Consider the following 22,777-nt stretch of genomic DNA (forward strand, 5'->3'; position numbering starts at 1 on the left):
TTTTAGGATATTAATGTGATATTCTATCAACTAGAATATATTTTTCCAATAGCTAAAACCTCTGTATTCTCTCTCTGAAAAGTCACTTCATTGACCAGGATAAAGAATTTATGCAGGGTGTTCAGAAAGTCACTGTGCACTTGTATATTTATTAACAGACATGTTTCAATATAGAATACAGGAGGTAAATATGAATGACAATTATAAACAATGTTGAATGTGACCCCCATTGTTATTAATACAGGCTTGGATCCTTCTTATTTTGTTTCTAAACACTGCTACCAGTTGCTGGCTTGAAATAGACTGAATGAATGCTGTTATCGCTGCTTTCAAAACTGCACAGTGACTTTTCAAACACCCAGTAGTAAACTTGTTGCAGATGTTACTCTCCTATAAGTTACACTTGTTGAGTGAATTAAAAAGTTTTCGTTGCTCAAAAGGTTCATCAGAGAGAACTAGAGAAAAATTTGGAATGTTACTGTGGGCTATGTTTCATTTTATGATAGCTGTTGAAGCCAGTATCTAGAGTTTCTGTGTTCCCTAAATTAGGCATTTTTATATATTGTTACTTTCATTTACAGTATTAGTTAGACTGTTTTAATATATTAAATATTATTTTCTTAAGCTATTTTTTTATTATTACTTTTATTATAGAGTGTTTTTCACTATTAGCCTAATATGTTTGTTTAATATTAACACAAATCTCCGAAGCTGGTTGAACCTTGTAAGATATTGTGGTGTTTATGGCCAAACATTTTGTTAACAGCAAGAATGCTCAACCAATGAAACAGCGTATGCGTATCTTTATAAGTTGGAATTTAAGAAAACTATATTTAATTAGCTATTACCGATTGCCAAGCCAGTTTTTAGTTTTGCTGTAAGTACAGAGCTTACTTTAATTTGATGTTGATATTTGAGAAAAATATTCATGTATTTATATGTGTGTATGTATAATTAAAATACCAAATTTTGTAACATTTATTTTGCACAACCTGTCTAATTTTAAGTTTAAGTGTTTCATATAATGTATTTAATTATCACATTGCAAAAACAAAGTTATAGTAAATCATAAGTTTGTAGTATTGAGCTTTAATTTCTTTTTTTTAAACTTTGAATAATTTTTATCAGTAAAGTCTCAAACTTTTAAAAACTGAAATATTAAAGAATAACAGTATCAGGTGATATGTTTGATAAAATATTAATCAGATTCAAAACAAAATATCATCCTAACTTGGTTTATATTTATCCAACTTGTGCAGATGGTTGAGGAATTTATTTCGGAGACACAGCGCCACCTTCATCATAATGTTGCTCCTCAAACTTTTAATATGGATAGCTTACTGCAAGAAATGAGGGAGATTGAGAGAACTTGTCAGCCACCTCTTCCAGGTAATTCTTGTCTTGGCTGATTGTAATTCTTGTTGATGGCACAAATCACTGGGGTATGCAGTAGTAAGTCTGTGTCTGTTTTGTAGGACCAGGAGTAGCTGATTTAGCAACCAGCAGAAACTGGGCTGAAGAGTATCTTGCTAGTGAAGATATTGTTCAGGACTCTCCATTGGCTGACTGGAGCAAGGAATTTTTTCCAGAACAACAGATGTTAAACCCTGATATTATCACTGACACCAGATGGACTGAAGAGTATATAACTTCATCAGAAGCTAAAACTTTGTAAGCATTTTTTTTGTTTGAAGTACATTTCTTCAGCTTGCATGAAAGTTGTAGATACCAGATGGCATCAAGATTGTGTGGAAAATTAATGGTACTTGGGATTTCTAAAGAAAGTGTGTCCATTCTTGTTCTATAGCATGATTAAAAGTAAGGAAAATCTGAGTGTTAGAAAAAGGGATGCTTTATATCAAGTTAAAATCACTTCAAGAAAAAACAATACCAGAGCACTAGATCAACCTGGAATGATTGTAAAGTCTCACAATAGTACATTGCTATAAAAAAATTATGAAACTATGTAAACCATAATTTAAATTTGCTTATCGACAGTCAAAGCTTCATCAGATTACTTCCTCTTACTTACTACCAAGTAAGGTTAATGAAAGCTGAGTTAGTTTAGAAATACAGTTCTCACCAGGGTTGTTGGTGTGAAAACCAATATGTTTTGCTTTTCAATATCTGTCTAATGTCACACTTTATTTGGATGTCTTTATCATAGAATACAATTTGAAAATTTTGTGATCAATTCAGAGCTTGTCATATGACAGTAAATCGTGATTCATTTTTCGTCTGAAAATAAAATCTAGTTAAATATTTTATTAACACATTTTCTATAATAATATTACAGTAACTATGTATGTGTATATAAAGAATGTTTAATCTTTCACAAAAACATTTGTTGTTGATATTTGGTCTTCTCCTGTAAGTGGTCCTTGATTAGAATTTCGACTTATGTATATCTTTGTTATGTTCAATTCCATTTCTTGATGAAGCCTTATAGATTGAACCATGCATAAAAAAGGTTATTGAAGAATTATCTCTACATGGTCAAATACCTATCCATGAGATTATTATGATGACAATGGCAGAGAATTTAAGGGTGAAGGGAAAATGCTTAAAGGTATAACTTTTCGTAAAAAAATGCTTATAAATGGCTTTGGTAAATTTTTAAGTCTCTTGCCAAAGGTGAAAAATATTAGTCATAATAATGTATTGGATTGAAAATATATTTAACTAGTCACTTGTGTTTACTATGTAATATGATACCAGCTCTGCCTTGAAAGCAAATTGTATTCATATTGTTTGGAATATTCAAAGAGCTAGTTGTATATATGGTAATAAATATACTAAAAGTAGATAATATAATAAGAAAAACAAAAAACAAAATCCTGACTAACTGGATTTGAATACAACACTTCCACATGGTAATCCAGAACCTTGACTGTTGTGATATTCAACCTTTGTAGTCAAATACTAACTGATAATTCATATCCATAATGTAAAAATATCATGTTATTTGTGGTTTTTCCTAAATGTGATGAATTAATAATTAAACAGTTACAAAAAAAACACCTAAATGAGACTTTAACTAAGTATTTCTGTTTGAGACAAACCACTGAACTAATTTGAATGTTACCTATAGAGAGTGGCTTTTATTTATATATATTATCCATACATTTTAGAACACATAGAATATTTAGAAACATTATATTTTAAATTGTTATAAACCCTAGTGATAGTACAGATTAATTCACCCAAACCTAATATGAATTTAGTTAACTATCAATCTAGAAAGGTGCATTGAAATAAACCTTTAAGTACAATATTATTTTAAATATTATCAGTGTACTTACCTTAATTAAAATACATATATTTTGCACTTTTGAATATGAAGTGTTAATCCTGTCTGTATTTATTCATTGAGAATACTTGGAAAGAGACCTAAATTTAATCTTGCATCTTTTCAGTATATTGTTAATTTTCTTTTTATGATATCTGTTAGAAAAGATGATACATATAGAATTATAGACTGAATTGCATATATTTTGTACTACAAATATAATAGTTTTGTTTCATATACAGTTATAGTTTGTATTGAATTATATAATGCTTCTGTCTATTGAAAGTCACATTATGACAAGAACCACTCTAAAGTTCTGGTGAAGTGAAATACATTTTACACTGTTTGTGAATACTGTAATGCTGCTAAAAAACTGTCCACGTTTGGAAAGGGTATGTAACACCATTCTCTGACACAAAACTTGTACTCTCAGATGATTTAGAATTTCTAAGATGTGTACATTCTTGTATTTTAAGGAAATTGAAAAAAAGAGTTGAGTGAACTTGAAGCATCAGTACCTTTCAGAAAAAGGCATACAACAAGTAATACCCTAATTGCTTGTAAGCAAAATGCAACATTTTGTAATAGGTGTGAACCAACAAACAGAATGACCTGTGGCAAAAGTTACTAGTTTGCCCCAGGTACAAATATGCAACACTCAAGTCGCATATACACAAGGAGCTTCCTTGACATATTGAGAGAAGGAAGATCAACTGTATGAATAAATACTAGCTTTATGTAGAAAAGAGGCAAGTTGGGTGTAAATTCACTGAGATAAAGTTTCCAGATTTGTACTTGTTCAAATGTCGTATATCTCAAGCATATGGAAAATGGGTATTTAATCTATTCCATAAGAAGACATACCAGTCAAGTTGCTTTGTGGTCATATTGCAAAAACAGGTGCTGGGAAACATCATAAATTAAATGAATTATGAAAGGCTTTCAGATAGGAGTGGTTAGCTTTGTCCTTGACAGCCATATTTTTGACAGAACCCTATGGTAAAGATGTGAGACTGCAAAATAACTTATTTAACCTTTTTTACTGTTTTAAAGTCTCAACACTTCTAATTCTATTTTGTACTTTCTTATGGGCTTAATAATAGACATTCTTTTTGATTCCTTACTTCTCACACACCTTATATTTCTGTTACAAAGTGTATTAATAAACTTGCTGATATCACTACTCTATATAATTTCTTTCTTTATGATTTTATTATCTTTCAGGATTAATAATTATCTTATTCATGATCATTGCTGATTATATATTTATATATTTATTCATAATAATTATGTATAATTAAAATTGAGTTGAATTATTACAGACAATGTACTGTTAAGTGTTTGGTAATTTTATACCTAATGGGCTAGTATTAAAGGAAATTACAAGTTTCTCTTACTCTGATAATGGTTAAAGTTAAGTTTAGTTCAGATATTAAAATTTTTCTTTGAAATCTATACATAGTAAATACTATGTCATTTTGCATCAGTTTTGAATTCTCTTTTCTTAAATGTTTTGGCATTACCAGTCACTGACATGAAGGTTGCAGAGCTATGCTCATTCCTAAGTTTAATACTTGTTGATTTACCAGATACCAGTAAAGTAATTTGCTGTAATTGAAGTTCTTAAATGTTTTATGTTTTATAATAAAATTTCAGACCTACCAAACAAAGTGATTAGTGATTTTTGATTGTAACTTGTATTGACTCCATGCTAAAAGTACCATTGTTAAATGTTGTACCACTTTTCCATTATTGTTTTAATTACCTTAGGAATGGATTTGTAACATGAAATAATAATTAATACAGTGTATGTGGTTCAAAACAAAAATAATTTTATTCCTTAAAGAAGTGCAGTTGATAGAATTTATCCATTATGCAATGATGATGAGGGTAGGGGGCAGCTGCACCAGGGCTTGATTGTGGGACATTCCAAAGTTCGCTAGAAATGCATACTACTTAATAAGCTGAAATAGCTACTGCTTTATTATGGATTCATGAAGAAATTTGTCACCTAAATTTCTTTTATGAAAAATCATCAGAAGCTAGTAAATGGAATGAAAGGAGGGCCCAATGATGTTACTGATCCTGGAGCCTGGGCTGGCTCTTGACACCTGTGCCAATAGGACTGCTTGACAACAGGTAAGTTATAATGAACATTAAAGTTGCATTATTGAAAAATATAAGTTGTGGTGAATTCAAATATTTTTTTATTTTATGTTTATTTCAGAGAAAACAACCTTGACCTTGTTGCAAACCAGTGGACTAATGAATACCAAACACAAGAAGACACAGAATTAGCACAAGTGGCCAATGAACTGCTTGGAACCATTGATGATCCAAAGTTTTCTGAATCTGAGGTGAATGAGATGTTTAGCTGCCTGTCTTAAAATGCTTTGTACAGTTTTAAGGGATGAAAGTATATTGTGAAAAGTATAGTCAAGTAAGCATTTGTGATGGTAAAATAAAAACAAAACATATGATATGATGTGTGATTGGTGAAGTGTAATGATTGTAAAATAATAATAATAATAATAATAATAGAGCATTTTAAGAAAATTGGATAGTGAAGTTGTGTTGTAAGCTTTACATTCCTAAGCCTACAATTTGAGATTTAAGAACTTAGTACTTTATAGAAACTTTATTTTTGTACTTCAAGGTGCCTGTCAACTTAGTCTGCCACTCACAGGTTCAAATCCCTATTCCACCAAATGTGCTTGCTCTTTCAGCAATGTGAACATAATAAAGAGATGGTCAGTCCCACTGTTTGTTGGTGAAAGAGTAAATCAACAGTTGGCAGTGGGTGGTGGTGACTAGCTGCATTCCATCTAGTATTTAATTGCCAAATTTGAAATGCTAAAGAAATTTAAAACAAATCAAACCTACTTTAAGGTCTTTATTGAGCATGGTGGTAATTAAAACATTTTTCAGGACTATAACTAACCTTTGTGGTATTTAGTTTTATTAGTACAACAATGTGTTGCAAAAATTATTTCTTAAGCAATAAAATCAGAAATTTTCTGTACCATTTTATATTTTAGCACCAAGCTAATATCAGATTTTCCAGGTAAGTGATAAAATAGTTTTTACAGTTTCTATCAGTTGTCATTTGTTTATCTTGGAAATTGGTCAAAACACTTGAGGTCATACAAATAAAGATTTTTTAATAACAGTAAGGAGACATTTGATGTTTGAATAAGTCTTGTTCCTTCAGTAAAGATGTATAATTTTAAATATTGTGCCATCTTCAACTTTATATGAATTCATTATGGTATTGCATATTGAAAGTACTCGTTCAACGATGTATTTCAATTCTTAACATATGAGGTGTTTTGTCTTTCCAGCATTGTTAAAACCATTTCATTGCTGGATTGGGATGCTTGCTTTCATCTATCAGAAAAATAAGTGAATTGGATAACATATCTAAATAATAACTTGAAATTAAAATAAAATGAATTATGATAAACTGTTAATTTTGAAAATAAACAGAAAAATATTTTATAGTTTAAGTGGATATGTTGTGATTTTTTTCAGAGAGTTACATTTAAAGTTTATTTAACACTTTCATGGCAGACTTGCACAATTTGTAGAAATCAAGTGACAAACTCCACTTGTGCAACAAAATATCTGATAACTCTCAGGTTTTTTTAATGTATCCTTTAAAAAACTGATAACATTGAGTTAAAGATTACAAGTATCTTGTACGTGGATAGTGGTTCTATCGTTATTTTGACTAAAAATGTGTTAATTGCTATTGTAGTTACTCACATTCAAACTATTAAGAAATTGAGTACAAAGTGATTTTCATTTTAAGTATAAAAATATTTATCTTCATTTTATAGTTTTCATATTTCTTTAGAACCTCCTCAAAATATCAAAAGTTTTAAAGTAAAGTTTTATATTTTTTCATTTTCTGGACCATATCACTAACAAACTGTTATCAACAACATACAAGCAACAAATTATTTTAGAAAGTAAAAAACAAAAGTACACATCTTCTGAAATGTTTGGTGATTGTTTCTAAAGTTTCCTTTTGCAAAATTTGTAACTTTACCTTTCATCCTTTTCACATGTAAATAATATTTATTGTTTTATTTTACAATCTTGTCTGTTACAACTTATTGTTCTCAGCATGAGTCAACAGTGCCCTTGAGGCATATCACAGTTTATTTGGGATATGTACTCAAAACTTTTGTTTAGGATGTAATATTGTAAGCCTTGAGAACAGTGGTAAAATATGATGTATGTTTAAAAAATGTTTAAACCATTTTAAAACATAACTAGTACATAATGAACTAAAATATAATAGTATCAAACTAAGTACAATTAAACTGTTTCTGACTATAACATAGTTAAGTAAGAAACAACTATCAGTGCTAAAGTCAATCAAGCAGCCAACAATACTATGCTCATTCTTGATGACGAGAAACCCACTTGAAACAAAAATGTATCTTAGAACGGTTGGTATGGGCATTAACACTTTTATTGATAAGCAAAGAACAGTGTTTCAACCTTCCTAGGTCATCTTCAAGTTAACCTCGGAAGGTCGAAATGTTGTTCTCTGCTTATCAATAAGTGTTAAACCCATACCAGCCATTCTGAGATACGATACTATAGTCAATTTCACATGCGCTCTGATGAAGACTTGGTGCCAACTTCAAAATAACTGTTGCTAGTTTATACTGTAAAATGAGCTTTTTATAATTTGTAAGCGTGTGTATAATGTTTACATGGAAAGATAAAGCACAAACAATTTTTTTGGAGGTTGATGTGACAGCTGTCAAGGGTTGAAAATATTTATTACTTGTATCATTATAGTGAATAGGTATACCAATACCTTATTACTGTTGTATTACTGAAGATACAGAGAGTCATAATACAGACTTTTCATAGCTTGTTGATCATGTGACATTACATCCAAAGTTTAAAGTAGTTTTTGAAGGTTTATATTCTGTTAAAGAGTTAAAACTTGAGTAAGGTATGACTTTGAATCATAACATGCAGTAATACTACATACATTGACTTTAAAAGTGTTTTATTAATTTTTAATGTAACACAGTAACTTGTGCAAAAAAGCATTTAAAGGTAAAAAGTTACTGTTTTATTATCATGATATATACTTGACATTAAAAACATAGTTAAAAAAACAAACTTTTTATGCTATATAAGTGTTAAGTTCTTGGAGTTTATTCTTTTAACATTCAATTTTCACTTAGTATGAGAATTATGACATTTGCTCTTTTCTGATTTATTTTACCACCTGTCTGAGAAGTGTGGAATTTAATGTAAATTACTCATTATAATGTAGTTATTATTATTACTCACGTAAAGCATAAATTTTATAGGGTTTAGTCATGTCCTATCTTTCACAAATTGTTAATAGTTTTCTCTGATGTTTAAAACTATATGTTATAACCCATAGAAAACTCAAGTTTTAATCTATCAAATGACATATTGTTGTCTACACAAATAATTGTCTATTTTGATTCCAGTTAAAACTTTATTGAAAATACATCACAAGTTCAGGTTTTGTATAATTAGAAAGCCAAAAATTAATAATTATAGGACATTGATTTTTTACATGTTATTATTCTAAATTAAATAAAGTTATTTAGTTTAGTAGTAGTAGCACCATTAGTATAAAAATTTAATTGACAATTGACAGCAAAAAAAAGACTTGGGTATATATTATGTTTTGTATTTATGTGTATTCATTATTCATTGTATTACAAAAGTAATCCAAGTGTAAAAATTAGGAATTTATAAGGTTAAATTAGGTTAAAAAAATTTCATGAGATGCTCTTTTGAGTAATGTGTGTTATGCAATTTAATAGTGTAAGAAGAGCAACAAATTTTTCTAGTAATTTACAACTTGTGTAATGAGATTATTAGTTAGGCATAGTTCAAAGCATAATAAAACAATAAATATCAAGTGGAAACGTGTATACCATAAAGAGCTTTTAAGCTATTTAGGATAAACAAATGTGGTTTCCTGTTAAAATTTGTAGTTCTAAATATCAAAAAATAGTAATATAGATATATTTTTCTTGTAATCATTTTTATGAGGTTGGTTAAATTGACTGACTCTCTAGAGTTAGGGTAGAGAAAATGACAAATAAAATATAAAGTTTTACTAAAAAACCTTTAAAATTTATTTTGGAGGTTTTAGAAATTATGGATATGAAATTGGGCAATTTTTAGATGAACAAAAGTATCTTTATTCCTAGCATAAGAATAATCTTTTTACTCAGAATAGTCAACACTTTGATACCATGCCTTCCCAGAAAATGTTTTAGCAAAAATACATTATTACAAATTGTTTTGTTTTTTCTACAAAATATGTGATATTTTCTGAAATTCTAAATATCAGTTTTTGAGCTTATGAACTCTGCTAAATTGATCAAGGTTGTAGGTAAGAAGTTAATAAAAGATGGCTTCAGTGTTTATTGATTGCAGATTTGTGTTGTAGCCATCGAACTAACATAAACCAAAGTAGACCCTTAGAAGAATTGTGTGCTAATGTGATTTCAGTTTGTAGCCATAAATAAAACTGGTAGAAAATTGACTTTCTGTATCTGTTTTAGGGCCATATGTACAAAGTATGTTTTATTTTCAAATATAAAGTAACTTCAGAACTAAGTTGATTGCAGATTTTATTTCACATTATTCTTTGGGCAGTAAGTTGTCAAATGTTAAACCTGAACTGTCCTGTTAAAAAAAATAACAATTGAAGAATATTACAAGGAGTTCTTAAACCAAAACTAACTGTGAGTTTATTAAATTTTAGTTTCTGAAGTTCATTAGGAAGATTGGAGATGGAGAAGTTTCTGTAGAAGGGAACAGTGTTGTTGAAAAAACAGATGAAGAGAAACAGGCTGAAATCTGGACTCGAGAATTCTCAGAAGATAATCCATCTGTAAGTTTGCCCATGATTTATATAAAGAGTGATTAAAGTTGTGGTTAGTTAAAAAAGAAATAGAAGACTTAAATATAACATTTGTGAAATATCTAATGTTGTGAGTTGGAGGGTTAATTAGAATTATCATTAAACTGATTAGTTAATATTATTGATAAGTTAACAGAATTTAGTGTTTCTGGTTGTTACTGTTTTTTATCAATTAAACTCTCTCAAGTCATTAGAATCTGTTTGTTGAATGTAGTTGATTAACTCTGTGCATGGGTGAGGTGTTCAAAGTGTATGTGTCATGACCTTTTATAGAGTGCCATTCAACTTGGTGTTATGTCTGTGATGTCAACTATAACATATTCATTTCACTCTATTCCATTTTAGTAACATTGTATTAAATACAACATACAAGAGTACTAAAAAAACCTATAGGTATGGGTTTCAAAGGTTCCAAAGGTTATGTAACTAAAATATTTGTATTCATTACTTGAACATCATCTGAAACTCTGACTCAGACTTCATTAACCAAATACACACAAGGTTAGTTTCATAGATTTGACCTGTACCATAAAAGTGTTGACTACATTTCCACAATCTTTATTTACTATTTAAAAAGCAATTGAAATATATATAAAAATTTAGAAGTGTATTGGGTTAGGTAGTGTTAATTTGGTAAGATAATGAAAAAAAAAATCACAAACAACTAAATCACATAGTGCACTATGTCATCCAATACGAACTACATGTAAGCTAAGTGATTTAGAACCTGGCAGGATTATTAGTCAGATGTGGTTCAAAGAGCAGTAATATTAACTATAAACATATGTATAATGTTATATATATGCATTAATTCTTTCTGCATGGGCATCCTTTATTGTGCATGTCACGATGTTCAAAATTTAAACTTCTTATTTGTTTGTTACACCAAAGAGTAGATCATAAAATCACAGCTAATAATGCATATTTTAATACTATTATAAGTTTTAAGATCTTAAGTTTATAAGACAATATGTACAAAATCCTGAATTTCCCCTAGTGTGAGAAATTGATATTTTCTCCTGATATCTCCTCCTCTTTATTTAATTTATCACCACTCTAATAAATTAAAATTTGAACACAAAGTACCCACTGTAAAATCACCATTGCTCTGACCGACTATAGTTTTTATGGCCTTTAATCTTGTTTGGCTACAAAGCCATCAAATAGAAAATGAGACCCTTTTTGCCACACCCATCTGTCACATCCTTTCTTTGAGAATTTATTAATAGTTCTCTCTTATGTTTAATTCTACATTATGTATAACCGATAGAAATCCAAGGTTTTCACCTATTGAATGATTTATTATGTTACGTGTTTTCTGAATTATAATATTCTCTGTTAATACAGGCTTTGTTCCCCTAGTAAAGATAAATGACTAGCCTGGTTGAACTTGTAATAGCTCTTGTCACAGTTAGAAAGTCAGAAAAATGCAATAGATAGGGAAAATTGTCTGCTTTTTTGCATATTATTTTTTGTTTTTGATGCATTGTTTAATTAAATAAAAATTTAGTCCTTTGCTACCATTAGTATAAAAAGAAAATTAGGGTTAAGTGTCATCAGTAGTAGAGAGCAAAAAAAAGAAAAACAAGAGGTAATAACTTATTTTTTTGTTTTTTATGTTTAATCTTTATTTATTAATATAAAAATAATTAAAATGTAAAAATAAGAATCTATATAGATTAATTAAGATTAGATTTAGTAAAATATACAATATAAGAATGTTTCATGAGGCACAACCATGAGCAGCTCGTAGTAGTTTATGAGTAGTGTAGTTCAATAATGTAACATGAGCTCCATGTTCCCCAAATGATTTGCAACCTACATTGGTGCAAATAGTAATTAGACATGGGTCAAAAGGCAATAATAGGGCATCAAAACAAAATTTCATTATAAATGTCTGTGTTGTTACAGGCTTAAAGCTACTTGAGATAATAAATGTAGTTTCATGTTACAATTTGAAGTCAGTCTAGAAAGAAAGGAAGGGTAATTTAGATTTATTTTGATTTTTTTTCTTGATGGTTAGGAAGTCAGTAAAATTAACCAAATTTGTACAGAGTTAGGGTAGAGAAAATAATGGATAAAATATAAAGTTTTATCAAGACAAATTTTTGAAATGTCCTTAGGAAATCTTTGAGATTATGCAAATGAAATTTGAGATTTTTGAGATAAAAAGGATTTTTAAACTTTGCTTGAAAATCACTTTGCATGTGGATTAGTAGTAAAAAAATATTTTACAATGAATATGATTTTTTTTTATGTGAAAGATGTATATAATGTTTACTGAAAATCTGTCCAGTGTTGTGTATATACTTTATTAAAAGCTAGTAGTATCAAAACTGTAAAGACTTCAAACAAGTAAAAGAGGTCATGTGATTGGTCAAATTGACCAGGCCTGTGTTGAAAGATTTAATTTGCTTAGAATAAACAATTTAAGCACCAATTTACAATTTTCATCATTCTAGAAATTAAAAAAGAGGTAATTTTAGCTTTATTTTATAATTTTTTATGATGGTTACAAGATCAGTCAAGTTAATTAATTGTGTATAGATTTATAGTAGAGAAAATAAGATATGAAGTTTCGCAAAAAAGAAATTATAGTTATTTAGGAGATTTTAGAGAATGGACAAATAAGCTGGCAAGTTTAAGATGAAAAGTATTTTTAATCTTAAAGCAAAAGTTCTTTTGTACTCAGAACCATTAACAATGATTCCATATATTGACAGAGAAATGTTTATTAAAAAACATAATTAAAAAAAACTGCATTTTTGTGTACAAAAGATTTGTAATGATTACTGAAAACTTGTAAAATTTCATGATGATACACAAAATCTATTAAAACTTGTGCTTTGGAAACTGGTGGTTACAAGATTAACCACATCAACTAAGAAGTATAGAGGTGATAACTGTAACTTGTAAGGCATAAATATTTTTGGCTAGAATTTTCATGTTTTAGGTTACAGGACATCATTGAATCGTATTCTGAATTCTAGTAGCATATTTGTGACAGACAGTATTTTATCCTGATTTTGAAGTTATAATTTTAGACTCAACTTTCTCGTTAGGAACACTGAAATTTACTTTACATTAATGTTAACAGTATCAACAACAAAACGGTACTGATGCTACTTTGGATGAGTGGAATCGAGAGTTTGAAGAATCTGAAAGGAAACAAGATGAGAAAGAATATGAAGATTTTTGGGAAAAACTCCAAAGTGACCTTGAAGAAATGTCAAGGTTTTTATTATTTTGTATTCCTTTCATATCTTGTTGTTTTATCATGATTGTAGCTATTTCAATAATTGATAAGATTATTGGAAGAATAGATTAATGTTTGAATGAAAGACACCAATTGCTTGAAACATAGGCTAATTCGTGTTTTTCTTTTCTGTGGAATTAAATACTAGGAGCATAGTTTAACATGATTTTCTTTTATGCGAAAGATACTTGAAACATGCTAATGTGTTCTATTGTTATACTATGGAAGGTGTTGGTTACTAAAAAAAAAAGAATGCTTGCATTTTGCATGAAAAAATTTTGATTATAAAAACAAAAATTAATGAATGTTCTTACATGAGGGATGTAAGATGTTAATTAGTGGAGCTGAATAATGTGTGTTCTTGTTGGTTGATTGACATTGGTTTATTTAGCAAGGTTTAAGTTTAAGAGATTCGTATCAAAACAGCACTACTTCTAAATCAAAAGATTCCTGCATTCAGCTTAAATTTGAGTAACATAAATAAGGAAGTACAATTTTTATGTATCTATCAGTTTTGTAATACATCTGCTTAAAACCTAACATACGAATTTTGAAAACTAATACAGATTTTTTTTTATGCTTCTCTAGCATAAAATATTAATCAGCTTTATATTTATAACATGGTGTAAAATTCCCCCCCACCCCACCCCTTCAGTGGCACAGCAGTAAGTCAGATGGCTCATGGCACTTAAAACCAGGTTTCGGTGCTTGTGGTAGGCACAACACTGATAACTCTTTCTGTAGCCTCATGTTAACAACAAATAAATTCAAACAGCTTAGAATATTTTATTCAAAGTTTTTCAAAAAAGATCTGAGAGGTTTTCATGTATTTACTGGATATCTAAGTTCATATTTTGGTTAACTATACTTTTTGTTTCTGTTTAATTGGTAGATTTTGATTTTTGGTAGGGGAGAAAGCAAGGATCCGTGGATTTCAGAATTTGTGGAAAGTGCATATGAAGTAAGGAAGAATGTTTGATACAAAAAGTTGATACCTTTGTTTTTTGGACTAATCTTTGGTTTGAACTGCTAGCAATTTCCACAATCCGTAAATAAGAAGAGTAGCCTCTTTATTTTGTAAACAAGATAAGAGTAATGAGTGAAAGGAGTTGTTAGAAGTAGCAATATTTGTGAAAACATCCTGTGTGCTTTAAACTTTTATTTTATTAAAATTTAGGCTTATGATGTAGTTTTATGTATTACACTGGAACTTAAAAAGTACATTGTCACCCTGAATTTAAATTTGATTGATTGGAATACTTTGTAGACATGAATAATTCAGCTAACCTTTAGACAGTGAAATTATATACCTGAATAAAATACTAAGAAAAAAACAACAACAAAGGAAATAACAGTGGCATGCACTAGAATCTAGCTGGATGAAATTTATAAGATTTTAATAAACCAAATTTTAAATTACAAAAATGAAGACATAATTTGCTGTTTCATAAATTCTGTGCTGCCATTTCTCTACATTTTTTTTAAAGCAATCGTACAAGTTTGCAGAGGACAATGAATGGCTAGAACATCCACATCCTTTTGAGGAAGGATTAAAAAAACTGAAGGAAGGAGATTTACCAAGTGCAGTGTTGCTTTTTGAAGCAGCTGTTCAGAAAGATCCAAAAAATGTACTGGTAAGATTTTTATTAATATTTTAAAATTTTAATCAAGTTTTAACCCTCTTGTCCTGGGTATTCTTTACTGCACATAACACAAGGTTTTAGTGTCATATATTCACAATTTTATTGAACTACTATTTATCTTATACCAAGCAGTATAGCATAAAATATTAGTCAATAATCCATATTTTAATAGTACACAAATTTTAATTTCTTATTTTAATAAGGCAATATTTTTAAAAAATCCTGAATTTTCCCTATCATGGAACATGACACATTTTCTCTAGGTACCTTCTCATCTCTAATTAGTCCACCTCATCTGCATTCCCAGTCAAATTGACCATATAGGGTTGGGGTAGTGAAAATAACAGATGAAATATAAGTTTTTCCGAAAACAAACATTTTAAATGTATTTCAGTTTTTGAGATTAAACAAGGCAAATCTGTGAATTTTCAGATGAATAAATGTACTTTTAATCTTAACGTGAACATTATTTTGAGCATGGAAATATAAGACGAAAACTACATATTTAAGGATCAATTTTTATTTTGGCTTATTAAAAATACTTCATTAATTTTTTTTTTTGTACATTAAAGGCTTGTTATAAATGTTAATTCAGACTGTCAAATTTCCTGAAGATAAACAATTTATCAAAGGTTAGCAGTATCAAATAGTTAGCAGAATCTAAAAAGATTCTTTCTAATATAAAAAGGTGAAGCAAATAGTTCTTGTATTCTTGGTGTCAAGCATTTGTACCACTGTTTGACATATAAAGTAACATTCCATCTTTTTAAATAAGGAGTCACTGTATTCTTGGTTATGAGCTAGAGTTTGCACCACTGTTTGACTTGTAAACAAATCTCATCCTTTCTGCTTTGCCAAGTATTGATTTTTTAAAAAGGGTAGAACTCTATTTAGGACATGTAAGGTGTTTTAAAAAAGTCACTTCCACTGTTTAGGCAACTGCATTTATAAAATGATGGATTTCCAAGCTCTACATACATCGTATCGGCCAATTTTACTATCCAAAAACAGCCCACACAGTGCAGTCACATGTACAACAGTTCTTTAGTATGATGACCTATAGGTATTGCATTATTGTAACACAGTGCATAATTCTGTACATTGTCTCCAAACAATCACATTAGCCAATAAACTGACTTTCACAACAGTATATCTATCAGTTTTCTTATTGCAGTCACCTGAAATGTGGAAGTGACTTTAACTTGTGTATATCTACATAAAACAAATTTGTTTATCTGCAAACTACTTCAAGGTCTTTGGACCAATGAACATGTCATAGGGAAGCTATTACCCAGCCCCACCCATCCTATAGTCTTGGACCAATTTTTTTTCCCATAATTTTTTTATGGAAAATGGCAACAAAATAACAAATGCAAACCTTCAAACTTGTAATGAATACATCTGGAAATCCCTTATTCAGGTATATATGACTTGAGGAAATGTTACCTAAATAAGGGTTTAAGCCCTTTAATGTGCTCTGTATATATGACTTTAGCACAGATGTTTCATTAACGTTATATCCATCATTTTTATTTCTTAAAACAAGGTGATATTGAGAAGCTGCTTGTAAAAAGAAAAATAATCTGAAAGACCTGTGCACTAAAGTGCAAAAGAAAATCTTGAGTTTTTATAATTTGAGCTGACTCTCTTTAGAATTTCATCAAAATATGATGCCAAGATCTGAATGATATTATTGAGAAATAACTATATTAAATGATCTGAAACATATGTATGTGCTTGAAAGAACTTTTGTCTCCCTATGTTTTAAAGCTTTATGTATATGTACTTCTGTACTTTTATTTCAGTAAAACAATTTACTTGCAATTTTTTTTAATTAGGCTTGGCAGTACTTAGGAACAAGCCAAGCAGAAAATGAACAAGATCCAGCTGGAATTTCAGCCTTGAAAAGGTGTGTGCATTCATTTATGTGCTTAAATAATTTTTTTTATGTAGTGATGTTTTATCTTGTAGTGTTCTTAAAATGTTTGTTTCTTGAGGCAGTAAATTGAAAAATGTATTTTTAAGGATATTCTTAAATAGAGACAGACTATTCTGTTTGAGAATTGCTTATGGTATTGCTATTCATCAATTTTTTTTCCACATTTTCATTCCATTTTCTGAGATAGTCCACCAAAATGACTTTTTTGCTTGTGAATGGGTTTGTTACCTATGCTGTTATTATAGACTATTTCCCCTGGTTTTGTTCTGTACATTGAAATATTCCAAAAAACTTTTATATTAATATTTTTATTCTACACACATTGAAATTTTAAAAAATTCATCACTGTCATTTAACTCTTCTCTCACACAGTGCATCTTAACAAGTTGTCATTTTGGTTGATCTTGTATTCTGAAAGAAAATGTTGTTATTGACATATAATATGATGATTAATTTCCTCTGTAGGTGTTTAGAGCTCCAACCAGATAATCTTACAGCACTGATGGCAATGGCTGTAAGTTTAACAAATGAATCTATGCAGAACCAGGCTTGTAGAATTCTACGTGACTGGATAAAATACAACCCCAAGTACAGCCACTTAGTATCTGTAACAGATGGACATGCTTCAACCATTACAAACACCCATGTAGCGGCTTCAATCATGTCAAGGTAAGTCTTCGTGTAAAGGTGAGATTTCAGATTTTTTCATTTTTGGTCGTATTAAGATGAGATTTCAGAATTTTTGGTTTTTGGTCGTATTAAGAAGAGATTTCAGAATTTTTGGTTTTTGGTCATATTAAGATGAGATTTCAGAATTTTTGGTTTTTGGTCGTATTAAGGTGAGATTTCAGAATTTTTGGTTTTTGGTCATGTCAAGGTAAGTCTACAGAGTTTTGGTTTTCAACCAAGTTAAGGCAGTAAGGTTCTCCTAAACTCTGACAAAAGAAACCCTAGTAAAAATAGAAGAGGTTGTATTAATTTCTCTAAAACTTGTAGTTTGTTTGACAATAAAAAGTGCTAAACTTTTTGTATTTTCAGACACTCAAAAATTACCAACAGCTTTTCCAAACATTTTTTACTTATTTTAATTTGCAGTGTGAAAATATTTTTAACATTTATCTGCTTGAGTTACACACTCACAAATGTAAACCTGTTTGTTTTTTGTTGTTTTTTTAATCCCCTCAAGTAAGCAAGAGCAAATGGAAAAAGTTCTTAGATAAGAAAGTATTTTACATGTCTACCCACGTCTGTCATCTTCTGCATAATTCGTGGCCTTCCTTACCCTCTATATATTGGTGATACAGATTGTTAAGTTAAGATATTTCATGAACAAGGAAGAAACACTGCTAATAATAATATCAAAATGTGTCTCCTAACATTTCTTCAATGACAAAACATGGTGTTTCACATCTCAATTTAGTTGTCTTAATGTCTGTTTTAGTTGAATGTTCCCCATGTAAAAGCAAAGAACTGAACCGTATTTATGTTATAGGAACCCATTCTCTTTTTGGGAAGAAGTAATGCTTCCTTGTAACTGTATTTTTTACTGTTCTTTATTGTGATTTTAAATTTTATACCCACACCCATTGTTCTGTTCATTTCTTTTAAACCAATAGTTCAGCAGCTATACATAGGATATTTTGCTCTGTTTTTTCCTTTTTGCTATTGTTTATTTTTGACACACATATTTTCCCAATTTTAATGTAATTGAATTTGTATTGGTTAGAAAACACGACAAACTCTTTAATACTGACTAACTCAAAGAACTTTCCCACAATCTTAATTTGTTTATTTATCAGAAAGGGAACTAAAGGCTGCTTCGAGGGGTCACCTGTTTTAACTACTTGTGTCAATATACAGATGTCATCTGTCAGTCAGTCAGTAGAACATGTGCTTGCCATGAATCACAAGAATAATTATACATTTTGAAGGCTGTAACAAATAATGAAATACAAACTCGTAAAGCAAGAAATACATTTCTTACTCTTAATTTTGGTTTTATTTACTCTTGAAATGGAACACTTTCAGGAACCCTGAGGAATTACATCTAGTTTGTATACACACACATCACATACATATATTGGTATGGTTCCATCTGCAATTTCTTTGGATGTTTAAGCATGCTCATTGCATCACATCTATTCTAGAATGCTGTAGCCAGTAACACAAATGTCTACATACTTAAAACCTTAGCTGACAAAATCTTTTTTAATTACGTTTTTGTAGATGTTGTGACTTTTCTGTAGGTTCAGCAATCCACTACAAAAATATTTGGCATTCTAATAATCAAAGATAAGTAGCTGCAGATATTCATTTGATGACTCAGAGTCTTAATCTAGTACACATTTTAATTTTGTTTTGTCATCAACATCTAGAGATGTTTGTTTACGATACATACAATTTTCTTTATCTGAGAATTTTAAATTAATTTTTATGTTAAATTACAGTGCTACTTCAGAAGTTAATAGCACTAGCAAGAACTCTGAACATAAATTATTTGTAATTCAACAGTTCTTTTCCCTAGGATGTAAGTGCTGGATGCCACTTAATATTAGGCCTTCAAAAATTGTCAAAATTATCTATCCATGTGTAAAAGTTTTGTTTTAATATTTTAAAGAAATATATTGGTGATCTCAATCTTTAGTGAATAAAAAAAAAAGGTTCAATAGATTTAATGAAAAGCCTTTGCAAATTTTTTTAATCTGGCCCAAATAATCAAATGTTGTCTTTCCTTTATGTTTTGAGAACATAAATGTTTTTGATCTAAGACACTTTCGGTAATGATCACTGTTGCATTCACACTTCTATAGCATTAACATCGTTGACCAGTAGAATATTTTGCTACAAAGAAACTGTTGTTGAAATACACAACAAGAAGCTTTATTCATTTCTGCAGTAACAGGATTTATTTTACTACCAAAGTAAATGCACTTGTGTAAATAATATTACATTTCCAAATACATGATCTCAAGCTTACAAAAAGGATTTGAACCAATCCAATTTTGAAGTTATTCAGACAGGCAGTTGATTCCTAAGGAAATTCAGTAAAAATGTGGGTGTGATTTGATTACAACTCACGTGATTATGTTACTCCTACAGCAATCCATGGGTTACATCATCAGCATTTGCATATCCTGGAGGGCAGCAAAACCCTCTATATCAATTTTAATAACGTTTGAATCACAATAAGTTCTATATGAAACAATATAGTGTGGTTTAAGGTTGCTGTCAGTTATAATTCATTAGAATCACAATAAGTTGTACATAAAACATTTTAGTATGAATCACAATGAGCTATATATATATATATATATATATATTTTAGTTACATCAAAAAGTTTGATATTTTAATGGATTTCTAATGAACAGAGAACAGTTTGATGAAGTAAGAGACTTGTACATCGCAGCAGCAAGGATTTCCCCCACTGACCATGATCCTGACGTGCAGTGTGGACTTGGTGTCCTGTTTAACCTTTCTGGTGAATATGACAAAGCTGCAGATTGTTTTCAGGCTGCACTTCAGGTCAGACCAGATGTAAGTAGTTATTTTATCATTCTATTTCAGTATATTATGCTAAAAACAAACAGAAATATTTTGTGTTAATTTAAGCTATTAAGGGCAGACTTTTTAAGACTCTTTTTTACTACTATTTATGACCAAAATAAATTTTGTAATAATGGGCACCTCAGTATTCCATATAAAGGACAGTGCCTTCAGCCTTGTTCTCTATAGGAGCACTTGATAAAGCCGGCAGTTATCTTTGTACTGTATACTGCTAAATGCCAGTCATCCCAGGACGATGACCAATATTCAAACACTTGTGATGTTTATTGGATTGGTTCCAAACAATATACTGTAATAAATGTTTTCACACAAGATATGTATGCTGATGTAATTTACACATAATATTCTCAGAAAAGGGGTCAAGTTGGCTAATTTTTGTGCATGTGCTTTCAAGAGTATTGTATTATGATGTCACTTAAACAGTTTTAATGACACAAGCTGTAATTTGTTTTATTTTCAGCAAGATTCTACTTCAGTCATTGACAATCAAACACAGAAAATAAATGGGAAATGTTTAGCAGTTCAGACTCTGAAGTACTTGGACACTTTGTGACCAATAATTATTGGGTTGAGGAATAATTCGTAAGCGTTTTTTCAAGTTAAAAAAATATATTCATAAATGAAATGCTTTCGCAAAATATTTCATGTCATTTGGTAGATAATTTTTTGCTCTAATAAATGGTGTGTTTGATTTTCATATGTCTTTAATTTTTGCTTTCATTTTCAGCTCATTATATGGAATGTGAAGTGGACAAAATCGAGCATTTTCGACACCATCTGCTTTTCGCATTCAATTTCTTGCAATTTCGTTTACAACAATGCATACTATATACCTAGGTATTACATGAAATAAAGTATCATAATAAATGTTTTGGGTGTAATGTGTTCATGCATTGAAGTATTGTATAGTCTTGCATGTAATGCTTGAATGAAATTATTTAAAAATGCTCACGAATTATTCCTCAACCTAATATAATAAAAAGAGCAAGGCTAATCCATCCTCTGAGATATCTTGTTGACAACAATACTTCATGTTATGGAAACATGCAAGTTACAAACACCTGTGTCTTGCATATACAAACAAAATGGGGGACCTTAAAAATTTAGTATGGCTAATATGGAATCCAGCTTTGCACGGCTCATTTTTGATATTAAGTTCACATTGCTGTGGATGTAATTTGGACGTGGTAAGAAGGTTGCCTCTATGTATGTAAATCAGCTTTTACAGTAAAGTCAACAGATTAAAATAATGTGTTGTGTGTGCTTAATTTATGATTTTAATAGAAATTACTGAAAATATTTAGTTTGAGTTTGTTCATTTTGCATCATAATATATGTAATTCTTTTTGTGAAATGTAATGGGGGGCAAATGCCCCCTTTTGCCTTTTCCTCCACGTTTGCACATGGGCTTGTATTATACTGTGGAGCAAGATGTGTACTTTACAACTATCTCTATTGTGCAGAATCTAAACATTGCTAGGAAAAAATGAAGATTTTTACCACCAATTAAAACCACAAAAATTAATCCCTTGGAATTCTAAAATGAGACCTAGTTTGTTTTTCTGCAAGCAAGAAAATTAGAGATGTGTTTATTATTAATACTAGCTACAAATCTACTTATTACATTTTAATTTAATATTTAATGTTATGTTTCTTTGAGATATTTGAACAATTACTGATGTTTAGTTTAGTTACAGTTATTTAGCACTTGTTTCTTTGTGTGTTGAATCCATTTTTTCTTTCCAATGTAGGACAGTTTGACCTGGAATAGGTTTGGAGCCACACTTGCTAATGGAGGGCGATCTGAAGAAGCAGTGAACTCATATCGCAGAGCTCTAGAAATCTCCCCAGGATTCATCAGATCTCGTTTTAACTTGGGAATCAGTTGTATTAATCTAGGTGCTTACAGGTGAGAAATGTGATTTTTATCATTGGGTGTTTACAGGTGAGAAACATATTTTTATCATTGAGTGTTTATAGGTGGGAAATGTGGTTTTTATCATTGGGTGCTTGTAAGTGAGAAATGTGGTTTTTATCATCGGGTGATGAGATAAACAGTAGGATTGTAATTTTTAATGAGACCAGTATAATCACAAGTGAGGAAACAAATTTGTATTGATGTAATGACAGTTTCACAGCGAA

General features: G+C 29.9%; 1 protein-coding gene across 4 annotated transcripts in view; it reads left to right on the top strand.

Moving 5' to 3' along the window:
• Pex5 (peroxisomal biogenesis factor 5) overlaps positions 1 to 22,777 on the top strand; it is a 47,933-nt gene that overhangs the window by 19,511 nt on the left and 5,645 nt on the right. For 3 of the 4 annotated variants that reach the window (XM_076464281.1, XM_076464283.1, XM_076464282.1), the window contains exons 5-15: positions 1,260 to 1,389; positions 1,476 to 1,671; positions 5,517 to 5,646; positions 10,074 to 10,202; positions 13,330 to 13,466; positions 14,398 to 14,449; positions 14,976 to 15,122; positions 16,970 to 17,040; positions 17,536 to 17,739; positions 20,440 to 20,605; positions 22,387 to 22,544. In XM_076464281.1, coding sequence (XP_076320396.1) covers positions 1,260 to 1,389; positions 1,476 to 1,671; positions 5,517 to 5,646; positions 10,074 to 10,202; positions 13,330 to 13,466; positions 14,398 to 14,449; positions 14,976 to 15,122; positions 16,970 to 17,040; positions 17,536 to 17,739; positions 20,440 to 20,605; positions 22,387 to 22,544 — 1,520 coding nt within the window. Of the gene's footprint in view, positions 1 to 1,259; positions 1,390 to 1,475; positions 1,672 to 5,516; positions 5,647 to 10,073; positions 10,203 to 13,329; positions 13,467 to 14,397; positions 14,450 to 14,975; positions 15,123 to 16,969; positions 17,041 to 17,535; positions 17,740 to 20,439; positions 20,606 to 21,095; positions 21,218 to 22,386; positions 22,545 to 22,777 lie in introns of those variants that run through there. The other variant, XM_076464284.1, reaches the window with a different exon arrangement.

Source organism: Tachypleus tridentatus, chromosome 10, assembly GCF_004210375.1.
Source record: "Tachypleus tridentatus isolate NWPU-2018 chromosome 10, ASM421037v1, whole genome shotgun sequence".
NCBI classification, from domain to species: Eukaryota; Metazoa; Arthropoda; class Merostomata; order Xiphosura; family Limulidae; genus Tachypleus; species Tachypleus tridentatus.